This window comes from Nannobrachium achirus (assembly GCF_963921795.1).
Source record: "Nannobrachium achirus genome assembly, chromosome: 12".
NCBI classification, from domain to species: Eukaryota; Metazoa; Chordata; class Actinopteri; order Myctophiformes; family Myctophidae; genus Nannobrachium; species Nannobrachium achirus.
The window spans coordinates 38188925-38214822 of record NC_137832.1 but is presented as its reverse complement, the minus strand read 5'-3'; the positions used below and the strand labels follow the sequence as shown (position 1 = coordinate 38214822).

The 25898-nt window shown below is 45.2% G+C and overlaps 1 protein-coding gene across 1 annotated transcript in view; it reads right to left on the bottom strand.

The window, feature by feature from the left end:
- Window positions 1-25898, bottom strand: part of grid2 (glutamate receptor, ionotropic, delta 2) — a gene marked incomplete at both ends in the record, with an annotated part of 824583 nt that overhangs the window by 237375 nt on the left and 561310 nt on the right. The window contains one exon of the mRNA XM_080739349.1: window positions 14796-14969. Coding sequence (XP_080595475.1) covers window positions 14796-14969 — 174 coding nt within the window. The remainder of the gene's footprint in view (window positions 1-14795; window positions 14970-25898) is intronic.

Below are 25898 nucleotides of genomic sequence, written 5' to 3'. Positions count from 1 at the left end.
AATTCTCAATTACTATTCAGTTTTTGGTGTCTAACCGTAGCTTTTAGGGTTCAATGAACGGTTCATCAGATAAGTAAATTATGTATTGCCAATTCCAAGATGGTGTCCCAAGATGATGTACTTTTCTACTAAATTACATAATTTTTTTTTAAATAAAATGTATTGAAAATGAACAAGTCAAATATTATCTACAAAATTGGAAACATTTTTGGAAGCATGTAGTACTTACTTCCAAAATTACTTCATCAGCAGAGTCATATTTTTTTATTGATATCTAAACAGAGGGCATTGATCCAATTGGATTTAACAGTGATGAAAGAGTTGCCAGACACCTATGCCTGCATGATCTCAAGGTGAAAGGCAGAGATTCATAAAATAAACTGCCGCAGGATATATTTTTTAAATAAAATGTATTGAAAATGAACAAGTCAAATATTATCTACAAAATTGGAAACATTTTTGGAAGCATGTAGTACTTACTTCCAAAATTACTTCACTTCTAAAATGTAGGCGTGGTTATCTGCCGTTGTGGGGGGAGGGGGCGGAGTAATGCGTGTTCTATCTGAGAGAGACAGACCGAAGCTGTCAGCAGTGGGCACTTGTTGCGTGTTTTCGCGTGTGGACGTTGTGTGTGTGCGTGCACTGTCACGACACGCACGCACGTACCCACACACACACACTACACTACACAGAAAATAACACAGGCACCACAAAGTGTAACTGTCTGTTGACAGAGCCTGCTCTTCTCTCTGGCTGAAACAAGCATACAGTGAAACCACGCCCCCCCTTGATACAACTCTGTAAAACAAACGTTAATATTAATTAGATATGCCTACGTCACATTACACCACAGAACAATGATAGCTAATATTTAATGAGTGGCGCGAAATATTTCTTTTTGACCTAGAAACTGGAAGTACACAGAAATAGCTACAGAGACAGCAGAAAGCTCTGAATCCCCAAGCCTATGGGCAAATTGAACCATATCACTGCTCCCTATCACAAGTGACTCATTTATATAATATATATTTATAGAAAAAGTGATTTTGTGTTTCATGCTCCTTTAACTCAGTGTTTTTCAGTTGGGCCTTTTGACTCTTTTGACTTTGCTTTCAGGAAGTAACCAAAAATACACAGGGAAGGCAAATTTGCATATTATAACTACACCTGGGGGTCCAGAGACACATACAAAACAGAAAAAGTGCAAAACTATGGCACCAACTCTTAAATAACTACCAACTCATAGAGTAATTGAGTTTTACCAGCCCAGTATATCAGTCACAGTCGTGTCAAAACCAGTCACAGCATGGATGAATATCAATTGAGAACACTTCATGTCCGAGTTATTTTAAATAGTTGATACACTATCACGGTTTAGAACTGTCATCAGCTTTGGAAATGACTTGGTGTTATAGTTTGACATTAGGCAAAACTAACAAAAAATAGCAATTTAATATTTGCTTCTGTTTTAGGGACACGGGTGTTAATGTGGTTAAGAAAGCAGCAATATTGTATAATGTGTATACTGTATTTGTTAACTCAAGAGCAGCAGTAAGTAGGATGGCTAAGCTGGATATCACACCTCCATACTGGGATGCCAGCCTCTCTGCGTGGGAGGACGGAGCGTGATGCTTACACGCTCCTCTTGCTTGCAGACTATGAAAGCCATATGACCTTTGCTCCTTGTCCATTGTTGCCTCACACTTCCCATCAGGGCTTTTAATCAAAGAGGAAAAACAACAACCCTATAGCAAGCAAGCAGGCTGTCAATTCCACACTCTGCTCACCCACTTCTATGACATGACTGCCCTCTTTCTCACCTCTCCTCACAGTGAGATGGTTCGTCCCTGTAGCGGCGTTAATGTTCATATAATTATCCCCCAGGCTAGGCAAAAATTACCCTCTTTTATGTTCTGTGCACCTGCGTGCGCGTGTGGAAGGTCAATCACTTACAAATAATATATATAACCACAAACTTGACCATGCACAGCACATGGACTAGAGGCTGCGTGCGTGCTTGCGCACTCGCACGTGCACCACACACAAACACGCGCGCACACAGAGAGTATACAACGTTTTTTAGCCTGACATTCATTAAAGGAATTGATAGACTCTCGGTGCCACTGTATCTGAAAATGGGGGGAGGGGGGGATTCAGTATGTGATCGATTAATGTGTGATTTACTGAGCCTGTTGTCTCCATGTTAATGAGAGGATAATAAATAGAGTGACAAACACACATGACTAATAGCCTACCGCACACTCATTCACACACCCACACCACCCTCACACCCACACATACACACACACACGCACACACTTAGACACAGAAAACAAACAATGTAATGAATAGGACGGAGAGGCCATTAGTCCAACAGCTTTCAGGTTTCTGTGCTAGCTTGCGCGCATGCATGTATGCGTGCGTGCTTGTATGCGAGCAGACACGCACTCACTAAATAATAGTCACAGTAGCTCGACTGACGTGGCCATTTAGGAACAAAGGTCACCGTGTATCATCGCTAAGACAGCTGAACATTCATAACAGATTCTTCAGGATTCAGATATACACACTCTATGATTTAATATGAAAAGATTTATTCGGCAGACGAATCCAGTGTATGAACAATAATAATAACAGCAAGCATCTGCTTCCTAAACTGACAGGTAAAGCCACATAACGGCGTACAAATCTTAGATCTTTTAATACAATTATTATTATTATTACGTTCCATTATTGATTTAAGTATTTGCAACAGAAAAAAAAAGGCTGATGCAGTGAAACATTTGACTTTATTTGTTATGTATATTTACTGTACTACTTTTGCACATGGTTTTATTTTCTAATCTTTTCCTTTGAGGTCCACTCCTTGATGGAGGCCAGGTGGAGTGACAGTGTAATCAACAGTACCTTCACACTGGACTCTGCCCAGTGGGCTGAAATGGGATGGGGTTGGAAATGGAATGGGTTTGTGTCATGTAGTTGGTTTTATTTTGTTACCCCTAATGGAGTTGTAACAAAGTTTGCTTTGTTGCTTGTGGCAGTTAAAGAAACTGCCAGGTTGATGGTATAGTTGTTAAGTTGATGTGAATGTAGTGTTAAGCCTTTTCCCCCCAAAAGGTTTTTCAAATGATTTCTGGAGGGGCGGGGGGAAAAAAACTACGACAAACAAACGTCACTTTCTCTTTTTCTTGCTCTGTCGTTTTTGCCTTACCCCTCACTGTAAGAGCCAATGGAGCCATGTCTTCTTTATCTTTGAATATACATTGAAATGTTGCAGGCCAGCATCTATCTTTGTCTGCTATTTAGAGTTTAAAGAAAGTTTCACTGTACTTCGGAGTCTTAATTTGCTCTCGTCTCTCGCAAGGCCTGTCGCTGTCCATAAGTGGTGGTGCTGAACCATTCACTAATTGAGCCATCTTCTAGAGCAGTGGTTCTCAAACTTGGGGTTGGGACCCCAAGTGGGGTCCCCACATTATTTTGTGGGGTCCACAGATGATGATTAATGTAATTTGAATTCTTTCCCTCACTCAATGGTAAACAAACCAACACAGTATATGTGAATACAGGGTATCTGCACATTTATAAAGTGACAATTTAAAGACTTTCAAGACGTTTTAATACCAAGCTGGCCAAATTGTCAAATATTAAGTAAGCAAGAGGCGAACATTGTGAAAATAGCAGATCTACATGCTCACAACGCCTCGCAACGCAATAAAATATTTATCTGTGGAACAGAGTCAGAATAAATTTAAGTGCTTGTCAGGGTGGGGGTCCCCAGTTCAGATATGTTTATTTTGGGGGTCATGGCCTAAAAAGGTTTGAGAACCCCTGCAGTATGGACCTACTCATAGCATATTGGTATTAATTTGATTTAATGTTTCAGAGGATATTTCAGTTTCCGATGCAGGGAGCTTACAACAATGTGTGTGTGGTCTCTGATTTCACACAAGCACCCAGAATCCAACATGCACCTTAACCACCTAAGCCATACAGTTTATGTTGTACATCATTGTGCAACAAATAGCTCACACAATGATATTGTATTCTCAAACTCATTCTGAATGTTGAGATTCGGACAGATCTCTATTTGATATCGACAAGGGATGCAACCAGCTCATTGTAAAAATGACTTCAGAACAGAGCTCAATGAAGCTGAACACAATTATTAAAGTACAATAAATATTTTACGATAGATAAGAGATGGCACAATGCCAGTGTCTCACTGTATATGTGTATGGATGAAATTAACAAAATACTAGATAGTACTATTACTGAAGCACAGATGACACACACACACACACACACACACACACACACACACACACACACACACACACACACACACACACACACACACACACACACACACACACACACACACACACACACACACACACACACATGCTGATGGCTGCAGCAGCCACTATGTGAGAGACAGTAGCAATTACATTAGTGTGCACTCTCACCAATCTACATAAACAATGCACAATTACTGGAGGCCTGAAGTAAGGCTGAGTGGCATCTGCTCTCATCCCCTTGCTCTCTGCCCCCTCCACATGGCCCCTGCATGGAAACCTTCCAAAACTGTTCCTTTTTATTATTATTTTAAATTTAAAACACAAAAATAGCTGATCAACCAGAAGCTCTTGTATAAACTTAAAAAAAAAGAAAAATGGTTGAAATGAGATATAAGGTTGCTGACCGACAGCAGTGATTTCTTTCTCCCAACACCCCCACACCTCATCATCTTTGGAGGAGAAAGAAAGAAAGAAAGAAAGAAAGAAAGAAAGAAAGAAAGAAAGAAAGAAAGAAAGACTCTTCTTCCAAGGGACCTTGAATGTACTGTACAGAGAATTTTGCAACCTAAGCAACCATTGCATATGCGTGTGTGTGTGTGTGTGTGTGTGTGTGTGTGTGTGTGTGCGTGCGTGCGTGCGTGCGTGCGTGCGTGCGTGTTAGAGAGAGTGTTGATGTGCTTCAGTGCAGTGTGAAATTAGGCTTCTTCTGGTCCACTCTTTGAACTGATCTACGTTTACTCCATCCGTCCATCCGTCCGTCCGTCCCTCCCTCTCTCGCACGCACGCGCGCACACACACACTAAGCGTTTTAAACGCCTCTACTCTCTCATGGAAAGCCTTGACCTTGACTGATTTCTGTCAGTCATCATATCCTTAGACACACACGCACACATACACACACACACATACAGTACATGTAATATATACTGTTCCTACGAAACAGTGTGGGCTTGCATGGAACACCATGTATGGGCACAAAGATCTACCATTTGGCTGCTCCTCATTGGCCAAAGGCCCTGCCTTTGTACTGTCGGTACATTTTTTTGGGGGGGAGAATGTCCTTGGTCTATAAAGTTTTGGTATAACATACTGATATAACATACTGGTCTGAAGCCCACGTCTTGTTGTTATTTATATCAGGTCACACTTGTTGCTGGTGATTTTTGAGGAGAATAAACTTGACCTATAAAGTTTTGGTATAACATACTGGTCTCGCCTTTCAACGAGCTTACAATAATTACTAGAACTGCACTCGAGGTGCCAACTTGCACAAGTTTGTGCGCCAGCAGAGCTCACCATGAGGTGTGCCCTGCTGGCCTCATTGGCTGTTAATGAAGACATTACCAGGAATGCTCTTATATACCAAACTCTGCTGACATCACCAGTGGCATCACCAGGAATGCTGGTCACTCATTGGCTGTTAATGATGACGTTGCCAGAGATGCTGGTCCCTGATTGGGCTACAGTCAGTGGTGTGATATGGATTTTAGAAGCGGTGCCCCTCTAAATTCATGACGTCACGTGCACATCACGTACGCGCGCGCGTGCACGCGCATGTGTGCACGCATGCCTGCCGCGCGGTGCTAGTTGAAATACTGTATTCAACATCACAACATTTTTTATGTAGCCTAATTATATTTCTTATTATTTAGTTACATTGTTAACTCATACCCTGCCAAAAAAGAAGTTTCTATGATAAAAACGTCTTTAAAACGTCTTTTTCACTATGGACCTCCCTGCCAGACGTCTTCTGAATGTCTTTAAAAAAAAATAATAATAAAAAAAAAAAAAAACTTTTGAAAAAAAAATTTTTGAAAAAAAAAAAAGTTGGACCTCCAACAGTGTACTAGGCATGATCGCGATCGCGAAATTGCATGTTTAACCCCCATACCAACCCCATCTTTCAAACATGGCAGCCATGTTTGTTTACATTTGAAGAAAACATAAGGGCTCCTTTCTCCTGAATGCCTGAACGGATTTCCAAGCGGATTTTTTTGTTTGAAAGCTGTGAAAAGCATGCACATGCATAGTGCATGATCTGTGCACGAATGTGTGCACCAGCGTGCACACTATTTTTTTAACCCTTTGTTGGCGAACCGGCAATATAAGAGGTCATCCCACTTTAAATATGGCACCGACTGAGTAGTTTCAATTAATGTGTTTCAATTAATGTCTTTTTTTATATAAAATAACTTTACATATTACATACTTTACTTTACAATCATAGACACTTTCGGAACTCTCCCTCCGCTATGCATGCAGCTTTGGCAAAACAACACACTGCTTCGTTTTTCTTCCACTCTTGAGAAGTAAACAGATGAGATGTTCACAAAAGGTAAGAAGTTTTCGCGAACGGCTGAGCTTCCCCGCGATGCAAACGATTGTGGATCACAAGAGCGGGGAGCTGCATAGCGAGCCCATGGCATCTCACCCCTAGCTACGGTGATAAAAAAGAGAGGACACCAACATACATACTGTAAATACATACTGTAAATACATACATACATACATACATACATACATACATACATACATACATACATACATACATATCCAGCCGATCGTAGTACTTGCGCGCTCTGCTTGCGCAAGTAACTACAGTATACATTATGTCATGCATGAACATGCATGACACAACCATTTTTCCATTAATGGCATTAATTATATTTTTCAGTCAATCATTATATTTGTTTAAAATTGCTCAAATTGGTTCAAACAAATACTTTTCCCTCGAGGGCTTTCCATTTATAAATGTATTTCAAGCATGCTTTCTATTTATCACAAACCCAGCCTTTATTCGCTCTGGGTGAGGGGAGAGATTAAAGGACAGACAGGGTGATAAGCTATATTTAGTGGTGGAAGAAGTACTCCGATTATTTAAAAATCACACCCAGTGTGAAGTGAGCGGTGCCTTTATATACATGCTCTAAATGTCCCCTGAAGGTTGGCCAATGCCAAACTGTGCGGAACATACAGACATACATACACACAAAGCCAGATGAAGGAGCGGTTAGCACCGCTCAACTAGAGGTTTGGCAGCCCTCACATCTAGAGTTCTGTCCGCTTAGTGGACCTACATCGCACCACCAATCCAAGCAATATGTCCAAGTCATAGTATCGAGGGCCTTGTCAGAGTACACGATGTACCCCCCTGTCCCTTTTGTGCCCATATATGGTGATATCTATACAGTATGTCTGTCTACCCAGTGTGTCCTTTTATACCCATATATGAAGATCCCTGATGTCATTAGGATATGCCCATACCCTGTATATTAGCATGCCCATATAGGCCTACTGTATGGGCATATTGGTCGGATCGGCGGTTCTGGACAACCACATATCTGTATGACTCGCTGCCGGGCACTGCATTCCTTCAAGTCCTTGCTGATGCGCAAGCCAAGTTCAATGTGCACATGATCAAGTGGAGTAAAACACTAATTTGCCATGTAGAAAAGTGGAAAGTAAAGTAAAAGTAGCTTAAAGTTGTTCTTACTTACTTTCCACCACTGGCTATATTAGCCCTAATAGGCCTGATAACTGTCTCATGTCTAGCTGCGAGTCAGGACAAGCACAACCACCCTACCATACTCTGTTGTATGTTAAATAGCAAAAATAGCAGATCTACAAGCTCATAAAGCGTTGCAAGCTTATAGAGTTTGCATTTTTCCTGCGATCTTCTATTTTTGCCAAATAATCGTCTATTTTTGCAGAATGTTCACATATCACAACATGACCGGAATTGGATGCCAGGCTTCATGTGGTTAAGTGCAACTGCACGCTGAACTGTCACTGTGACTGCCAGACACACAATATAATCAGCAACCAAACACTGTTGCTGTGGATGGTGAGATAGAATTCACGGCTGAGGAGACACTAGAATTGATTCAGTAAAAAAGAGGCGAAGCTGGGCAGATAACAACCACGACGGATGGTTCAGAGAACGGCTGTATATCAACAAGTGTGAGGCCCAACAGCAACACCTGCCGTACTCTCAGCCACCAGAGCTATCAGCATTGGCCAAATTGACGTTTGAATATTCATTCAAATAAAAAAACATGTTAGCAAACCTTCTTCTTTCTTAAAGTGAAGAAAGTGCTGAAATGGATAGCTCTTAATGGCATGACCAGTGTCTGGAAATCTAACCTCCCCCTACACATCATGATCACTTTCTTTTCTGCTACATGGAGTCCGTTTCTCCTTCACGGTTGAAGAGGTGGACACTGATGTAAGCCCAGAAGTCCTGGGATGGGTGCTCCACCAGAATGCTATGTGTGGTACTGAACACATTACCAAGAAACCTCTGTATGGGGGGGGTACTACCACGTGTGAGGAGGAGGATGGTCATTGGTATCGACACGAGAACTTCCTGCCAGAAAGCTTGTATGAGGGAAGGATTTTCCCAGCCTCTTCCTTTAGGAGCTAAAGAAAGACGCTGGTGCAGAAAGCAAAAAAAATAAAAAATAAAACAGGGCTGGCTGGACAAAGTAGAGAGAGACTAGAGAAAGTAAAGAGAACTCTCAGGCTGTAGTGAGCTTCTTCGTGTATGCTAAGCATATTGTAGTGCTGCAGATCGCAAGCGTGTGTTGTTGGACTCATGGACTGTGTAAAATAAACTGATTTGGATTCATGATTTCGAGGGAAACGATAGGCCATTTCAGAAGTTCAGTCACCCAGGAAAGAGAAAGAGAGACTCAATTACATGAAAGGAACAAGTTAAGATGGTTAGGGCATCTAGTACAGATGCTTCCTGGGGGTCTCCCTAGGGAGGTCCTCGGGGTGCTGAGCGCAGGCTACAGGGCAGACCAAGGACCAGAGGGAACTCCATGCCGGCCTTGGAATGCCTCAGGATCCCCCAGTTTGATGTAGCTAATGTGGCATGAAAGGGAAGTCTGGGATTCTCTGCTGGAATTGTTACCCCAGCGACCCGACTCTGGATAAGCTGATGAAGATTGATGGAATGATGGCTGAATGGGTACGACATCTGTTGCTTACATTGCGATCGTTCAACTTTGTCTCGGGGTTCCACAATTTTGACATTCACTGGCCTAAAACCTTCTGTATTTCCAAAAAAGGCTTTTTAGATTGCTTCCAACTGTAATAACTCGGTCCGGAGCATGGGTTCCATATGGAGCTTCTCTGCCATGCCGATTTATTGGATCTTTTCAGCTCAAGAATAGGTATGCATTTATTTAGATTTTAAATCCACTATAAAATGAAACGTATGTATGTGTCAATACAAAGACTGTACTGTATGTATGCTGTGATTGAGAAGGCACTGAAATACCAGTTGTATTTTTGGTTCAACACAAGCTGAAAGACAGATACCTGCTGTAAAGGAATGGTGCATTTTTTTCCCACACACTTCAATGTTGCACACTCGAATGCAATTTCTCTTTACAATTTGAGTTGTGTTTGAAAATCAAACCAGTTTGATATTCAACCCTACAGCCAGCTCCCTCAACATACACTCACACAATTCCAGTGGGACATCATTTTGTCTGCTGTGGCAGTTCATCAATGACCGTATCTATTTATTTCATTAGTTTTGATCAAATGCTATTTTCTCATTGTCTTTGTGAATAAATAAGGCCACAGGGATGTGATAAATGAATGATCTCCCAACATTAGTTATTTCCCTCATTATCCAACAGAGGGCCATCATATCAAACCCAAGCCAAGCTCTAGGTAAGGACTGATGCAACCATGCCTGGGCAACCGCACCCAGACAATGATGAATGTGATAATCTATATACTTATATGTGCCAGATATAATAGTTTGGACACATTCCTTAACAAATTGATGTCATTATAGCCAAAATAAAGGCCAGCACTCTTAGGAATGCCAAAACCATCAAGGCCATTATTTCTATTTCCACACATTACTTTTCAGCTTTCATCAGATATGTCCCTCCAGGCCACCTCTGCATCCACATAAATCAACAGCACTTTAATTTGATTTCATTCTGTCCTGGCACATGAATAAGAGTGCATTTTCTCCTCCTCTTGCTTCCCCTGGTATCTTTGAGGTACGGTTGATGCACGCACACTCAAACAGATAAGAATTGTATACATATTGCTGCCCCGGGGGACGCATCCACCAAAATCAAATAAGTGAAGAGAGCCTGAGAGAGGGAAGGGAAGGAAGAAAAAACAAAAAAGTGACAGTCTGTCTTTTCCGTGATGATATTGTTGATGAATTGTGTTGCCTCCAACGAATATGCACTATGACAAGTCCATTTTAGATTTGTCTTCTAATGGAACTACCATGTGTTTGGGATACATAAGGGAGCCGGGACATAATAGACCTTTTTCATGGCAGCCAAAATGACATAAAGAGATTTGCAATGTAATGCCTCGAACTCAACACATAGACATTGCAGATGCACGTTACTTTTCACGTGGGTTTGCGGCGTGACTGTTCTCACCAGCAGCTTTTTCGGAGCGCACATTGTCGCTGGCAGAAAGCAGCCAAAAGTTGCAATCATCAGCATTCACATAACTGAGTACTTTTCTATACTGTCTCAGAGCCTGTATCAATAGAATATGTCATATACAGTATACAAGAGAAGAGAAAGTAAAATGTTAGATTTCTTCCATTCTAGCATGGTTGGCTATCATTTCTCTGGCTTTATTGAATGACAAGGTCGGCCTCCGGACTTTCTGTGGTATGTTTTGATATTCACTCTGCACTCGTCTTTGTCCATGTACAGAATTTAATAACGCACAACAACAACAACTGTATTGTATCATATTCTGATCAAACTGTGGCAGGCAAGTTGTTGTGCATGTGCATTGTTGTTGTGTCAGAAACGATCTAGCTATCATGTATAAATATGATCTTTAGATGAGTGCTAAATGAATCATCAGATTAATTTGATAGGTAAATGAAAGAAGGTGACTCATGTAAGCTAACTGCAGCTGACAAGGTAGGATGATGAAATTGTCTTCAAGTGTGCGAGCTGAGCATCCAGAGAGACAACCATGAGAGCGGCTGCATGCATGAACATGGGAGCAGGAAGCATGCATGAACATGGGAGCATGATCACGGGAACAGGTGTTACCGATGATAATGATTAAGGCTCTGCTCCATTTAATTTCGCGAAAAAATATATATTAGAAGCACCTTGATTGGCGAGAACTGTTCATTTGATAGCTTGTTGTTTAAACTTGCTAGGTAATTTTTTCTTTTGTTTATGTGACCCTGTTTGTTCAGTGTTACTCTGATATTGTACGTGTCACAATTTTGCACTTTAAATGCTAAATGCCTGCTAGATGCGTGAACGTAATTGTAATTGAATGTTACAGGAACACTGGGAGCTGTCTTAGAATGCTGGACAGAGCGAAGGATGCTGTTTGACAGCGTTCCAGAAGAAGAGGACTCAAATGAAACACATGCTGTGAAGTGGTAAAATACAGCACAGGGACACATTTCAGAACAATGAAACAGAAACCCCACAAGCCGTGTTTGAACAAGTTGAAAAGCGATTGACTTTGAAAGAGTTTCAGGTGACAGAGTTTCTTCTCTAGGAAGGTCAGACTCATGTGCTTACATATATTCAGACAGCGAGTCAGACAGATACACATAGGAGATGCCTCAGAAGGTCACTGTGGTTATTGTTATATTCTGCTATAGATGGGTCCTTTCAGCTCATGTGTGGGGTTTTCTGCTGCTTATTATGGCTGTCACGGTCAACTTTACTTGACGATTAATTGTCACTCAAATAATTGCAATGAACGATTCGTTCGATCGTGTTCTTTGCATTGAACATTGGAACATAGATCTAAAATAACATTTATGTTTGGCTTTTAGGCTTCGTAATTGCACAGGACAGATATTATGACAATTACCTTAAATATATAAATAAATAGAGTAACGAAGTCATGACGTCACTCGCTCATCCCCCGGTTTGTGGAAGTAATTTCTCTATGGAGAATAACATTGAGTCATCTTAAAATCGTCTCATACTGTGTAAGCATTGTGGTCCAAAAATAAACATACAGTTTATGATAGTCAGTCACTAATATTTGATACAGTCTGTTTCTGGTGAAAATGTAACTAATTCGGCGACAGTAACATTAGCATTTTCTCACCATCAGTTGATTCTTCATATCCATATGAGTCAAACCGCTGAGATCATTTGTTTATGTTTGGAACACAGTTCTTATATGTGTCCCAGCACCCCCAGCAGCTAGTCATCTCGGGGACTGTCATTATTCCCTGTAGCCAAAATGATTTTTTTTTTTTTTTTTGCTCTTTTTTTTTTTATGCCACAACAGCATCTCATAATATCTAGGCTACATTTCACTTAAACGCCAGAGCTTAACTCTGCATGTAAATAAGACTTTTTTTAATTAATGTGAGAGATCGGTACATAATTCTGTTAGTCCTCCCAGTTTATATTAGCTAAAATGCTAACTAGCCAGCCTTTGTTAGCCGTTTGTAGCCAAATGCGGTAATATCGGGACTCCATTACTTAGCGAAGCAACCCACAGTATTTATCCCATTAATTTAATGCCACGTGTGTTCCAAATGAACAATTATTAACCACGTAATGTATGATTTTGTGTATTATTATTTATTATTCTTCCGCCGTTCTTGACTTCCGCTGTTTCTTCTTCTACGCTGGTGAAATGATCCTGGAGCGGCCTGGAGACGTCTGTGACGTATGCTCCGGTGCGGAAGCTTCCTTTGTCACTGAGTTAGCTTAGCATTGAATAGATCAGTGTCGTCCTAAACTATCTAATTCTAACGTTCAGGGTGTTTGTTTTTTTGGACAATAAATTGACAGCCAAGAAAACATGGATGGAATGCAATCGTTCACTCGCCGTCGGAAAGTTGACTTTAGAGTAGACTATTCTGGTTGACTGGCTATGAGTGGCTAACGGCTAACGCTAGCTAGCGTTAGCTAGCGCTAGCTGCAGCGCTAGCTGCAGGCTATAAACAAATAAAACGTGACCCAACTCTATTGTTGCTCTCTTCTACAAGCTCACAACGCGAGGCGGTTAAGCCTGTAGATTGTGTTTTATTATCAGGTCAAATAATCCTTCTGGCTGAAGTTACACAAACACTGATTATGCTACATTTAGCACAGTTAGCCCTGTTGCACACGTAATAGGTTCACTTCAACCTCGTGTTGAGCAGTTAATCCTATTTGCTACGTACGTCTACAAAAACCTTCATATTTCAAAGATAACGTGCTTACTGAAGTCTCACAGATGTCACAGTATGGTACGCTCAAGCAGAATTACCCGTATCTTTCGTATTGTTTAATAAACTGCATTTTAATCCGATCAGATGCCATTTTCTGTTGTTTTTCAGCCATGCGACCCCATCGGTTGCGAGGTGTACTGCACTTAGATACATTAATACCTTTTTAAGGAAACGACGACCGATCGGATTAAAATGCTCCTCATTAAATAATACGATCATTACGGGACATTCTGCTGGAGCGTACCCTATGGTGACATCTGTGAGCCTTCACTAAGCAATTTATCTTTGTAATCTGACCGTTTGTGTAGACGTATGTAGCAAATTGGTTAAACTGCTTCACGGTTGGCGCACTGTAGCGTCTTTACATTTAGCCCAATAATGCTTGAGATGCTGTTGTGGCATTATCTTTTTAGAGAGCAATAACTAAAGTTTAAAACATACATAAACCACTTTAGCCCTATGTTATACCAAGGCTATTTGAAAATAGACGATCTACAAGCTCACAACGCATTGCGGTGCGACGCGTTGTGAGCTTGTAGATCTGCTATTTTCAAACATTTTGTACTTTTACTTTTGGTACTTTAAGTACATTTGGATACCAATACTTTTGTACTTTTACTCAAGTACATTTTTTATTCTGGACTTTTACTTGTAACAGAGTGATTCTACATTGCAGAATTGATACTTTACTTTATTATAAAATGTTGGTACTTTTTCCACCACTGTGTAAACGTTTGTGTTCTCATGCCAATAAAGCTTCTTTGAATTGAAGATTGAATTGAAGATTGCTCCCCATGTGGCGGAGTCAGGTCATTGCAGGTTAGAAATTTATTTAAAACTTGAATATCTCAAAAGTACTATTTCAGCATGGCATCATTCTATAAGCCATATCTTCAAAACTGTTGGGTCAATCTCCACAACCAATATATCATTTTGTAGCTATGATCCCCAGCTTTCAAATGAAACGAAAAAATGAAAATGAAAAAAATTGCAATGACTGGCTCCTGGGGAGATTGGGACACATATGATGCGATCTATGGGAAGTCTATGGGAATTCAGAATGGACATCAAACTTCGTTACTCTATGACTGACATATATAAAAAACGTATTTACAGTAAAACATAGCGGAAAGCAGATCTAAAAGCTGACATTTCAGATATTTCTGGAAAACATTATGAAAATCTTTCAACATGGAAACGATTATGACGATAAATAATTGCGATTATCCTTCTATAGTTGCGATTAGGCGATTATGTATAATACTTGTGCCAAGCCTGCTGCTCACCTCTAGCTGCTGAGCCTTGGGGTTTTTGGGGTCACAGAGGGAGGTGTTGATCCTGTGGTTGTGTTTGACGCAGCGCTGGGTGGTGTTCTGCGGCATGGGGAAGGTCTGGCGTATCAGCGTCAGCCGACCGATGGACTTCAACACCAAGTCCTGCAGGTCGTAGTCTGTGATCTCCTACAGGGTGAGAACAGAGAAAAGAGTACAGGAGAGGTGGGGCAAAGGGTACAGGTGGTAGAGAAAGGGAAGGAAGGGGGCGGGGGGGGGGGGGGGGGGAGTGTAGGAATGTGGGGAAAAAAAGGACAAGGGAGGAGATAATCATTATTTGTTGCTTGATCTTGACTAACAGTTAACAAAACTGATACAGTGACCTCAGCACAAGACACTATTAAATCCAACACCCCTTGGGAGTCAAACCATGCCTACCAACTTGATTGCTATGCAACACCTTTGATTGATTGATTGATTGATTGATTGATTGATTGATTGATTGATTGTCTTAACTTTTTGACCCAACTGTAAATCAAGCCGTTGGGGCATCCTATAGCCTACTGATCATTACCACCATGTTTCATGAAAAAAGTTATCCAACCATCCAAGTTACAGTACAGTAGTTTGTTCACAGACAGATTCACAGATAATGTACGCTATGATGCATCGTTGTGGGCGTGGTAAAAAGCCAGTGTTAGAATTCACTATATCATTTATTAAGCCTCACTAATTTAGTATATTACACATATACAGTATATTGTGTTTCTTCAGCAATGTTTGTTATGATCCAGTATTGTTTTTCATCACCACCCTGCACAAATTATCCTAGTCATTCTCTAGAAAATGTATTGTATTTGATTTTATTTGAATTGGTATTGCTGTTATTTTATTGCATACTTTATACTGCTAAAGTAGTAAAACATACAATTGTATTGTTGTATGGTGTGTTTGTTTGCATGCCGCGTCTTTTTGTGACACCATGTGACACCCACCTCTCCATACAGTATATGGCCATGTTACATTTGTGACATCCACCGTCCACCGAACAACAAAGGAATTTTAATATGCGGTTTGTAATAACTCCCTCAGCAAGCTTGGGGACTGCCCATACGTCAAACATCTCATTAGTCCTACATTGGTTAGGGTTAGGGTTAGGGTAGGTTTAGCATTCACCAGGTTAGCAGTCACCAGGTTAGCATTCACCAGCGTCGGACTAATGGGACATCGGAACAATGAGACGTCGGACCAATGACATGGCACCGCAAGCCTAGCCCCCTTGTCGCACACACACACGCACGCACGCACGCACGCACGCACGCACGCACGCACACACGCACGCACACCTCATTCACAATTTCTTTTCAGTAAAGCTTTCTTGTGTTTATCCTTTTGACAGTGTGAAGTGCAATTGTATGTTGTTGTTTTTAACGAAAAGTAGCACATGTACATGGCGGTGAATAAAGTAAGAGACAGGAAGAATGTGTCTGTGTGTGTGCGTGCGTGCGTGCGCGCGCGCGTGCGTGCGTGCGTGCGTGCGTGCGTGCGTGCGTGCGTGCGTGCGTGCGTGCGTGCGTGCGTGCGCGCGCGCGCGCGCGCGCGCGTGCGTGCGTGCGTGCGTGCGTGCGTGCGTGCGTGCGTGCGTGCGTGCGTGCGTGCGTGCGTGCGTGCGTGCGTGCGTGCGTGCGTGCGTGCGTGCGTGTGCGTGCGTGCGTGCGTACGCGCGCGCGAAATATGCGCGCTTTCGTGCCCAACACCTCTATGTCCTTGCAAAACAGGAGGCGAATCAAGGCTAATTTTAGCCTTAGAACATAATCTTTCTCTCTCTCTCTCTCTCTTTGCTCTCTATTTGTCCATCCAGCCATGGATGCAGAGAAGGGGACCGAGAACGAGCGCAGAGGGTCATGTGGTGATGAGATGAGAACTGACGTTTATCGTCCCCAGTAGAGCTCTGCTGTGACCGAGACCACCCTCGATATTTCCGTGCACGTGCTGGGTCTGTTTATCCATATCGTCACTATCTGGCAGAAACCTCGTATCTCCAAGTTTCAAATTTGCATGTCCCCCCCCCCCGTAAATTAAAGCCATTCCTCGTCATATAAGACTGTTGCACAAAACTAGTGAAAATAGCCAATCTACAAGCACACAACGCCTTGCGGTGCGAGGCTGTGCGAGTGCTTGTAGATCTGCTATTTTCACTATTATAAATAATTTTTTTAATGATGGACATACAAGGTTTCCACCCGACAACAGCGATATGCATGTGTGTTTGTAGCTATGTGTACCTAATACTACTTCTGTGTGTGCGCGTGTGGGTGCGTGCCTGTGTCTGCATGGTACGTGGGTGTGTGCACACTTTATGTGGGCATTTGTAATTTTCAGAGATTGCTCCCTGATCGTGCTGACCCTTTTCATCTGCACACCACGGCCCATTTGTCAGGCTGAATGTGACCCGAGACACGTGCACGCTCGCGCACAACCCATCAACAACATCACACTACTGATTATCTGTCTCTTGGGTTGTCAGACATTTTCATGCGCTGAAACAAATCAAAACGCACGCCCAATTATCGACTGTTTCTAAATGTCACATAAAAGCCCAGCCCAGCATGTTCATAAGAGGATACAGCTAAATATAAGGGGGGGGGGGGACAATGACATTCAATTTGGAGATGGCAGAGAGGGGAAGTGCTATCATAGACTGATCTGATTTTCATTAAGTCATTAAGCATGTTTTATTAGGTCTAATTCTTAACTTCATGGGAGACCCTGGTGTTGCAATGAGTGAGGGGTTCGATTGTTTTGAGGAGCACAGCACTAGCTGTGATGAGTGTAATATTATGTAAGGCTTTGCGATGTGTGCATAATTCTGTATAGTGAAGATAACATACGTTTAATATACGTTTTCTTTTTCAAAATGTTAAAACAGTGTGACGCATTGTGAGTTTGTAGTTCTTCTATTTTCGCTATTTTCAGGAAATTTTCAATGACTAAATAGCAGAATATATCTACACATCTGAGGAGGTGGGGGTTCTCATAAGGTGGTGCAAAACACGAGGAACGAGTCAACCCTGGTAAACTCACAGCTCCATATAAACAGGATACTCATATCTTCAATATACAGTAGACAGTAGATTGCAACTACATCTGGTTTTGAATGTGAGACCTTTACGGTTACAATGTACATTTATAGGCCAAAATTGTAAAAAATAATAACTTCTCCACATGTGATTTAATGATCTTTCATACCAGGACAGCTGCTTTCTCAGCAGTTATGGAGAACTTTTCCATATAATTATAAATCTTTTTAGAACAACATTGTTATCTACATATGGACTACGTAAAAATAAGTTGTCCCTTATCTATTGCCCTACTTGAAAAAGAAAAAACGATTAATTTATAGGATTTAAAACAGAGATAAACAATAAATAGTGGGCAATCTGGCATGGAAATGTGCTGTGTGGATATAAGATAACTATAAAAAACCTAGGGGCTCATTTGATTACATTTGTACACTCTCCAAGATAAAAGAACAGTGAGGAAAGTACTTTGTATTGACTGTCAAAGTATTGGGGTTGTATGTGTTGCTTTATTCTCTGAAAGGAGAAGATGGCCAAGTGCTCAAACAGTTGGTCCTGACGGGGATTACGTTCGAAAGCTCATAAAAACCACACAGCAAAGACAAATGCTGAAAACTGCTAAAAAGGCAAATCTCCAGGCCAGGAATTGAATTAAGATTCACAGTAGGTGGTCAAGGGCATGCAAAGAAACATCAACAGACAGGATTTATCCAGAGTACTCCACACCATGGATCAGACACACACACACACACACACACACACACACACACACACACACACACACACACACACACACACACACACACACACACACACACACACACACACACACACACACACACACACACACACATCAATCTGTATTTAAACCTCCCCAGTAACGCACGCATACACAAATGGAAAAGGAGATTTGTGAGGTTTTGTCCTTTCAACAGACACTTGCCGATCCATCCCCATCTGTCTTTCTTCATTCCTGCCTTTCGTTCTCCCTTCCCTCTCTTCCTCTCCATCTCTTGAAGGATAAATGAAACAAGCGTAACTTCAATGGTGACTTGATCTGAAAGCTCTAAAAGCTGTTAGCCTTTTCAGAGCTGAGCCTAACTGAAAGCGACATGCACACACATACACACATGCACGCAAACGCATACTCACGTGCGCGCTCACACACACGCAAACACAAACACAAACACACAAAATAAAGCGATCCCGGGAGACAACAGAGTTGACATTCACCTTATGAGACCCACATGTAGGTGACGTTTACTGTCAATATTCCAGGATGACCTCCCACTTGGGTAATGACGCCCCCTGGCGATCATTCAGAGAAACTACTTCAGCTCCCGTACTAACGTAGGTAGGAAGGGCCTGTCACTCAAACCGGAGTGACCCGCCTCCAGGCTATATAAGCCCCCGGAGGCGGAAGTAACATCCTCTTTTCACTCTCTGCGATATCACATTCAGATAAGTTGAAACTCAGCCTTTGTATTATTATTCTTCGCGCATTAGCCTAAAGCGGTGGCATTAGGAGTCGCCCACTGGCGAGTGTTGAATTAACCCGTACTTAAGAATACTTATTCTTGTTCCGTCCTAAATCGACGGTTATTTCCTTTTATAACAAAGGATTATTACTGCTTGTTCAGGCCTCCGCCGAAGCAAGCGTGGCATAGCATTAGCCGTTAGCTTGTTAGCTCGTCTGCTATTGTTAACGTTAGCTACACTGCTCACCGCTTGTTCAGGCCCTGCCCGAATCAAGCGTGGCCTAGCCTTAGCCGTTAGCTTGTTAGCTCGTCTGCTTCTGGTTAACTCTATCTACAGTGCTTCGCCATGGATCCTCTGGCCTTCCTGCCGAGGCAATGTCCAGGCTGTCCAGGACTCATCGACGGACAGGATCTTCACCATCTCTGTGTCGGCTGCATGGGCGTTGCACACGCCTTCTCTGCACTGAGTCCTCAGGGGAGAGCAGGACCTTTCTGTGACTGCTGCGTGGCCTACGACCACGATGTACTGATACACCGGTTCTTCCTAGCCAGGGCAGGCCTCGGGGCCTGCGCTCCACCAGGTGGGTCCACTGCTCTCAACCCCACAGCCCAGTCTTTCCTTCCCCAGGCGGCCCGCACCGTTGGTCAAGGTGCGGCGCTGCCTTCCGGAGATCCGCTTGACAACCAGCGCGCCATTCCAAGTCAAGATGGCGCCGTGCTACATGAGACACCGCCTGCCGCGCAACCGACCGCAGCTAGCTCCACTGTCACTGGAGCTGGCGGGTCTGGTGAAGTCGCCGCTAAGAAGGCGACCAAGAAGGCTAACACCCAGACGAAATCTCCGGTAGCCTTTTCCCCTTCGGGCGCGGTGCCCAAAAAGAAACGCTTGGATGTGACCGTCGGGGACGTCCCCCTCGACGTGAGCATCACCAAAACAGTCCAGACCTACAGGCGAGAGTCGGACCTGAGCTCCGGTCAGAGCGAGGGTTCTGGTTCTGAATACTCTGGATACACGGCCGAGGAGGAGGAGGACTCCGTCGAGGACGAGGGTTCTCGACTCACGGTCACTGTGAAAGGTAATGCCCCTGCGGCTCCAGCACGTCAACTGGACGCCGCAGGGAGCTCCCAGGCCTCCTCAGGCACCACTGCCCCTCCACCCGCCAGTCAAGCGAGTGAAGCGGGAGCAGAGGACGTCGATTCTGCAGCAGAAATGCTGGATCATCTCACAGTCTACATGAGAGCTCTGGCCAGAGTTGGAGAGGAGTTGCCACCTCCTCTCCCCTCTGAAGAGGCAGAGGATGATGATGAAATGCCCGGGCAGGAGCCTTCGGTTCCCGCCCCGTATGTCCTCTCCAGGCTGCCGCTGGTGAAAGGTTTCACCAAGGCCCTCCATTCCTCATGGAAGACACATAAAGACCCCAGGAAGCTGCCTTTCTCTGTGCTGGATTTGGTGGGCGGTGCGGAGGCAGGCATGTCCACCTGCCCTAACCTGGACCACCTGTTGGCACAATCTTTTCTGAGTTCCGTCAGACCCCAGTACAAAGATGTAGGCACGGCTAAAAACGGGCCGTTTGTTGGCCCCGTCGGCACCAACCCGCCGGGGTTCACTGTCCTGGAGGACAAGCTGCAGTCGGACAGGGCTCGTAACGCCTACCGGTCCGCTGCTCTGGCCGCTAAGGACCTAAATCTGATCCAGCTCTTGCTCGCTTCCACCAAGGACCTGGTCAAAGGTCTGCCCACGGGGGAGCACACAGCTGAACTGAACACTCTATTTGACATCATGCTGAAGGTCAATTGGCATGCGGTTAAGTGGATGGGCAGGTCCATGGACTACAACCTCCAGTCTGAGAGAGCCCGCTGGCTCGACTATGTCGACCTCGAGCCTAAGAGGGACGTGGGCGAGAAGCCTCTAGGTCCTCGCGGGGAGATGTACAAGTCTCTCATAAATATGGAGAACAGTCCCACCACCCTCATGGGTGGGGGCTTGGAGCTGCTGCAGGGTAGAGTTACCTTCTTCAAGGCGGCTAAGGACATCGTCGAGTCCACCACAGTGCCACAGGATGAACCGCAGCAAGCTAGGAGGACGTCCCGCTCCTCCCGCGCCAAGGAAAGGGGCCGCTCTGCTTCTTTTAAGAAGCACTCGTCTTCCTCCAGGGGAGCCTCTGCAGCCAGGGCGCCTGACAGGCCCCGCACCAAGGCTGTGGTTCCCGAGCGCGCTCAGCCGCGCCGCCCGTCCAAGGATGGCAGGCAGCAGTCTTCATACCGCGGTGGCCGCGGTAGGGGACAGCGCAAATGACACTCTGAAGAGGGGAATTGTGCTGGGGCGGGGGTCCGAGGTGTCTCTCGGTCCCCCTCCCCCCAAACGAGGGCGTTTTTCGGTACCCCGTGTCGGGGAAATGAAAATGTTAATTTTGATGCCTCCTGTGTCGGCAATAAACATGTTGAAAGAACAAAGTCTGTCTCTGTCCAACTCTCTCGCACTAGCACAGACGACCCCATCGTGCATGCCTCCTGTAGTAATGATGAAGTCCTGTCAGGACTCGATAATCAATCACAGGTTTTATCAGAAACCAGTAATGTTAATGTCAAACAATTATGTGGTTCCTCAAGCGCGCGAGTGGGATATCCCTCGCGTCGACAATATGAATCCTTTATGCATGCCTCCTGTAAGAATGATGGAGTCCCGTCAGGACTCTTTAATCAGTCAGAGGTTTTATCAACAACCAGTAATGTTAACGTCAAACAATTATATGGTTCCTCATGCGCGCGAGTGGATTTTCCCTCGCGTGAGCGATGCTATGAATTTAACCTTGAGTCAGAAATTCTGTCGGCCTACTATGAGCCCGGGTCAAGGGACAAGCATAAAGGCCTTAGAGCAGGTATTAAACGTAAAAGTTCCTCTCCTGTCAGGGGAGAATGCTTTAGTTGTGGGCGAGTCTGTTTATCAGTCGAATCGCTTTGCTCTTCCTGTCGCTCTATCGAGCCAAAACCGAACGCTTCCGGTTTCACCGGATACGGATTCGCTAGCTCCCCGCTTCCGGTCCGGCCGCAAAAGAGCTCCGCTAGTCAAGCGGTACAATCGGAAGGTGTTCCCACCTTGCGGCCTATTGAACCCCTGCGCTCCGCATCCGGGTGTTCCGGATACGGATACGCAGGTTCCCCACTTCCGGTCCCGCCGCAAAATAGCTCCGCTAGTCAAGCGGTACAACCAGAAGGTGTTTCCGCCAGGCGGCCTATTGAACCCTTGCGCTCCGCATCCGGTCGTTCCGGATACGGATACGCAGGTTCCCCACTTCCGGTCCGGCCGCCAAAAAGCTCCGCCGTCACGGAAGCACAGTGGTGGGGTTTCTCTCGCTCAAAACACGCTAGCACGCTGTGCGCGCCAGTGGAAGTTATGCAACCCGAGCCATTGGGTATTTCGAACGATAACCAGGGGTTACAGGTTACAGTTCGCAGACATACCCCCGCTTTCGAGCAGGGTTATTCATACCAGAGCACGTGGTTTAAAAGCAAGTCTTTTGAGAGAAGAGATCAGCTCATTGCTAAGCAAGGGTGCTATAGTGGAGCTGGACAGGACCCAATCCCGCATGGGATTTTGGAGCCGTTATTTCCTGGTGCCCAAAAAGGGGGGGGGGCTACGTCCCATCCTGGACCTAAAGGCACTAAACGTGTACCTGAAGAAGTACGTTTTCAGGATGCTAACAGTACCCACCATGTTACGGTCGGTCAGGCAAGGGGATTTCCACTGTTCAGTGGATCTGAAGGATGCTTATCAGCACGTCCAGATTTATCCCCCACACAGGAAATTCCTTCGGTTCGCCTTCGAGGGTCGCCTGTACGAGTATACAGTACTCCCTTTCGGTCTGTCACTGAGCCCGAGGGTTTTCGTGAAAGTGACCGAAGCAGCCATCGCCCCGCTGAGACGGCAGGGCGTCAGGTTGGCGACGTACATCGACGATTGGATGATTTCAGCGAGCTCCGCCCACGAAGTGGCGCGTCACACACAAGTGGTTTTGGCTCACCTGAAGGCCTTAGGTTTCATAGTCAACCACGGCAAGAGCATGCTGACTCCAGCAAGTCGTCTTACATTCATTGGGGTCCTTCTGGACTCATCCGACATGTCGGCCCGTCTCTCAGAGGAGAGGGTGGACAGGTTTCGGGAATGTCTCGACTCCTTTCAAGTGGGCCAGGAGGTCACTTACAGGAGTTGCATGGTACTGACGGGAATGATGGCTTCCGCAGTACATCTGTTGCGTTTGGGCAGGTTTCATATGAGACCTTTTCAAAGATGGATGTTATCCCTCGGGATCCCGCCCTCCTTGAAGTACAAGAAGGTTACGGTTTCCCCTTCCTGCGCGATCGCCCTGTCTCCATGGCTGGTGGAGGGGTTCCTCACCAGCGGAGTCTCGATTGGCGAGGTGGTTTCCCACAAGTCGATCACGACAGACGCCAGTCTCAGTGGATGGGGAGCCACTTTCGAGGGGCGCACAGCGCAGGGGCTTTGGCCTCTGGAGATGAGGGGTCGTCACATCAACTATTTGGAGTTGATGGCTATACTCCTGGCGCTCAAGCATTTCGAGCCTTGGATTTTGCATTGTCACGTCCTGGTCAGGACAGACAATACGACGGCCATGTTTTATGTCAACAAACAGGGGGGCCTGTCGTCGTTGCCACTGGACCGTCTGGCTCGAGAATTGACGGTTTGGTGCTTGTCGCGCCTCAAGTCGATCAGGGCCTCACACGTCCCAGGTCTCCTCAACAGCGGAGCAGATCTCCTGTCCAGGGGAGGTCCTCGCTACGAGGATTGGTCTCTCCACCCCAGGGTGGTGAGCCAGATTTTTCGCAAGTTTGGTCAGCCAGTGGCGGACCTGTTTGCGTCAGCGGAGAATACGAAGTGTCCGTTGTTCTTCGCGGTGAAGGGCAGTCCTCCCTTGGGGTTGGACGCCTTAGCGCACACGTGGCCGAGAGGTCTACTGTACGCGTTTCCCCCCTTCGACTTAATCCGACCCACTCTGGAGAGAGTCAGGAGGTTCGGTCTGGAGATGCTCCTGGTGGCTCCCTACAAGGGCACGTGGAGATCGGCGATCGCCCCTCTCCTTTGCGAACCGGGTTGGCAGCTGCCTCAGTGCAGGGACCTGTTGAGTCAGGCCAGGGGGGAGATCTTCCACCAAGGCCTGCAGGTCCTAGACCTGTGGGTTTGGCACGTGAAAGGTTAAACCTGCTGGCAGCCGGTTTTTCTTCTGAAGTGGTTGATACCATTCAGAGTGCTAAGGCGCCCTCTACGAGGGCGTCTTATGATGGAAGGTGGAATGCCTTTGAGGACTGGTGCGAGTCGCGTGTTCCACCTGTGGTGGCTCATGTGGCGTCAGCCCAGGAAATTCTGGAATTTATGCAGAACCGCTTGAGAAGTGGTCTAGCATTTTCTACCCTTAGGGGGTATTTGGCGGCTATTAATGCCTGTCACCTGGGGGTGGCGGGCAAGGCACCTTCTAAAGTCCCGGAGGTCATCAAGTTCATGCAAGGAGTTGAACGTTTGAGGCCGGTGACTAGGTCTTTGTTCCCAGTTTGGGATCTGCAGGTGGTTCTAGGGGGCCTATGTCGGGCTCCCTTTGAGCCGCTTGTAGGGATGCCTTTGAAACTTTTGAGTTTCAAGACGGCTCTTTTGCTGGCTTTGGCCACGGCTAAAAGAGTTGGTGACCTGCAAGCTCTCTCGGTGTCTGCGGAGTGCATGCAGTTTATGAACAATGATCTCAAGGTGTTGCTCAAGCCTCATCTTAAGTTTGTTCCTAAGAACATGGTGGTCCCTAAGGAGCCTGTTGTTCTTCTGGCTTTTCATCCTCCTCCGTTTGTCTCGGCGGAGGATGAGCGGCTGAATTGCCTTTGTCCTGTCAGGGCATTGAAGGCCTACTGTGACAGGACTGCTGGTTCTAGAGCTTCTTCTCAGCTCTTTGTAGAAATGGGCAATGTTCTTGTCAGAAAGCCGGTGTCTAGACCCACTCTTTCGAGGTGGATTGTGGATGCTATTAGGCTGGCTTACTCTAGTGCGGGTGTGGAAGTGCCGGCGGCACTTAAAGCCCATAGCACTAGAGGTGTGGCTACTTCGTGGGCACTGGCAAAGGGAGTCTCCGTTCAGGAGATTTGTGTTTCGGCGAATTGGTCTTCGCCTTCTACCTTTGCAGCCTACTATCACCTGGATATCGAATCCTCTTCGCTAGCGCATTCGGTTCTGGGTGCAGTTGCCTCCTCTACGTCATAGAGGAGTCGGATCTTCCCCTCCCACAGGTGGGCATGTAGCCACCTGGGGTATTTTGGGGGGGACCCTGTGTTTTCCTTATATAGTGTGTCTTACTTATAAGGCGGACTTGTCCTTTTCATTTAGTTGAATGAGGCGGACTTCGGTCTGTCAGGGTCTCTCCTTATTTTCTCATGCCTTCACACCCAGGTCCGGTGGGCCTGGGACCTTCTGGGTGATGGGTCACGCCCGTTTGGGCTGTGCTCACCCGTATGAGGGGTGTGTGGGGGTATGAGAGTAGGTTGTGGCTTAGAGGGGAGTTTAAGAA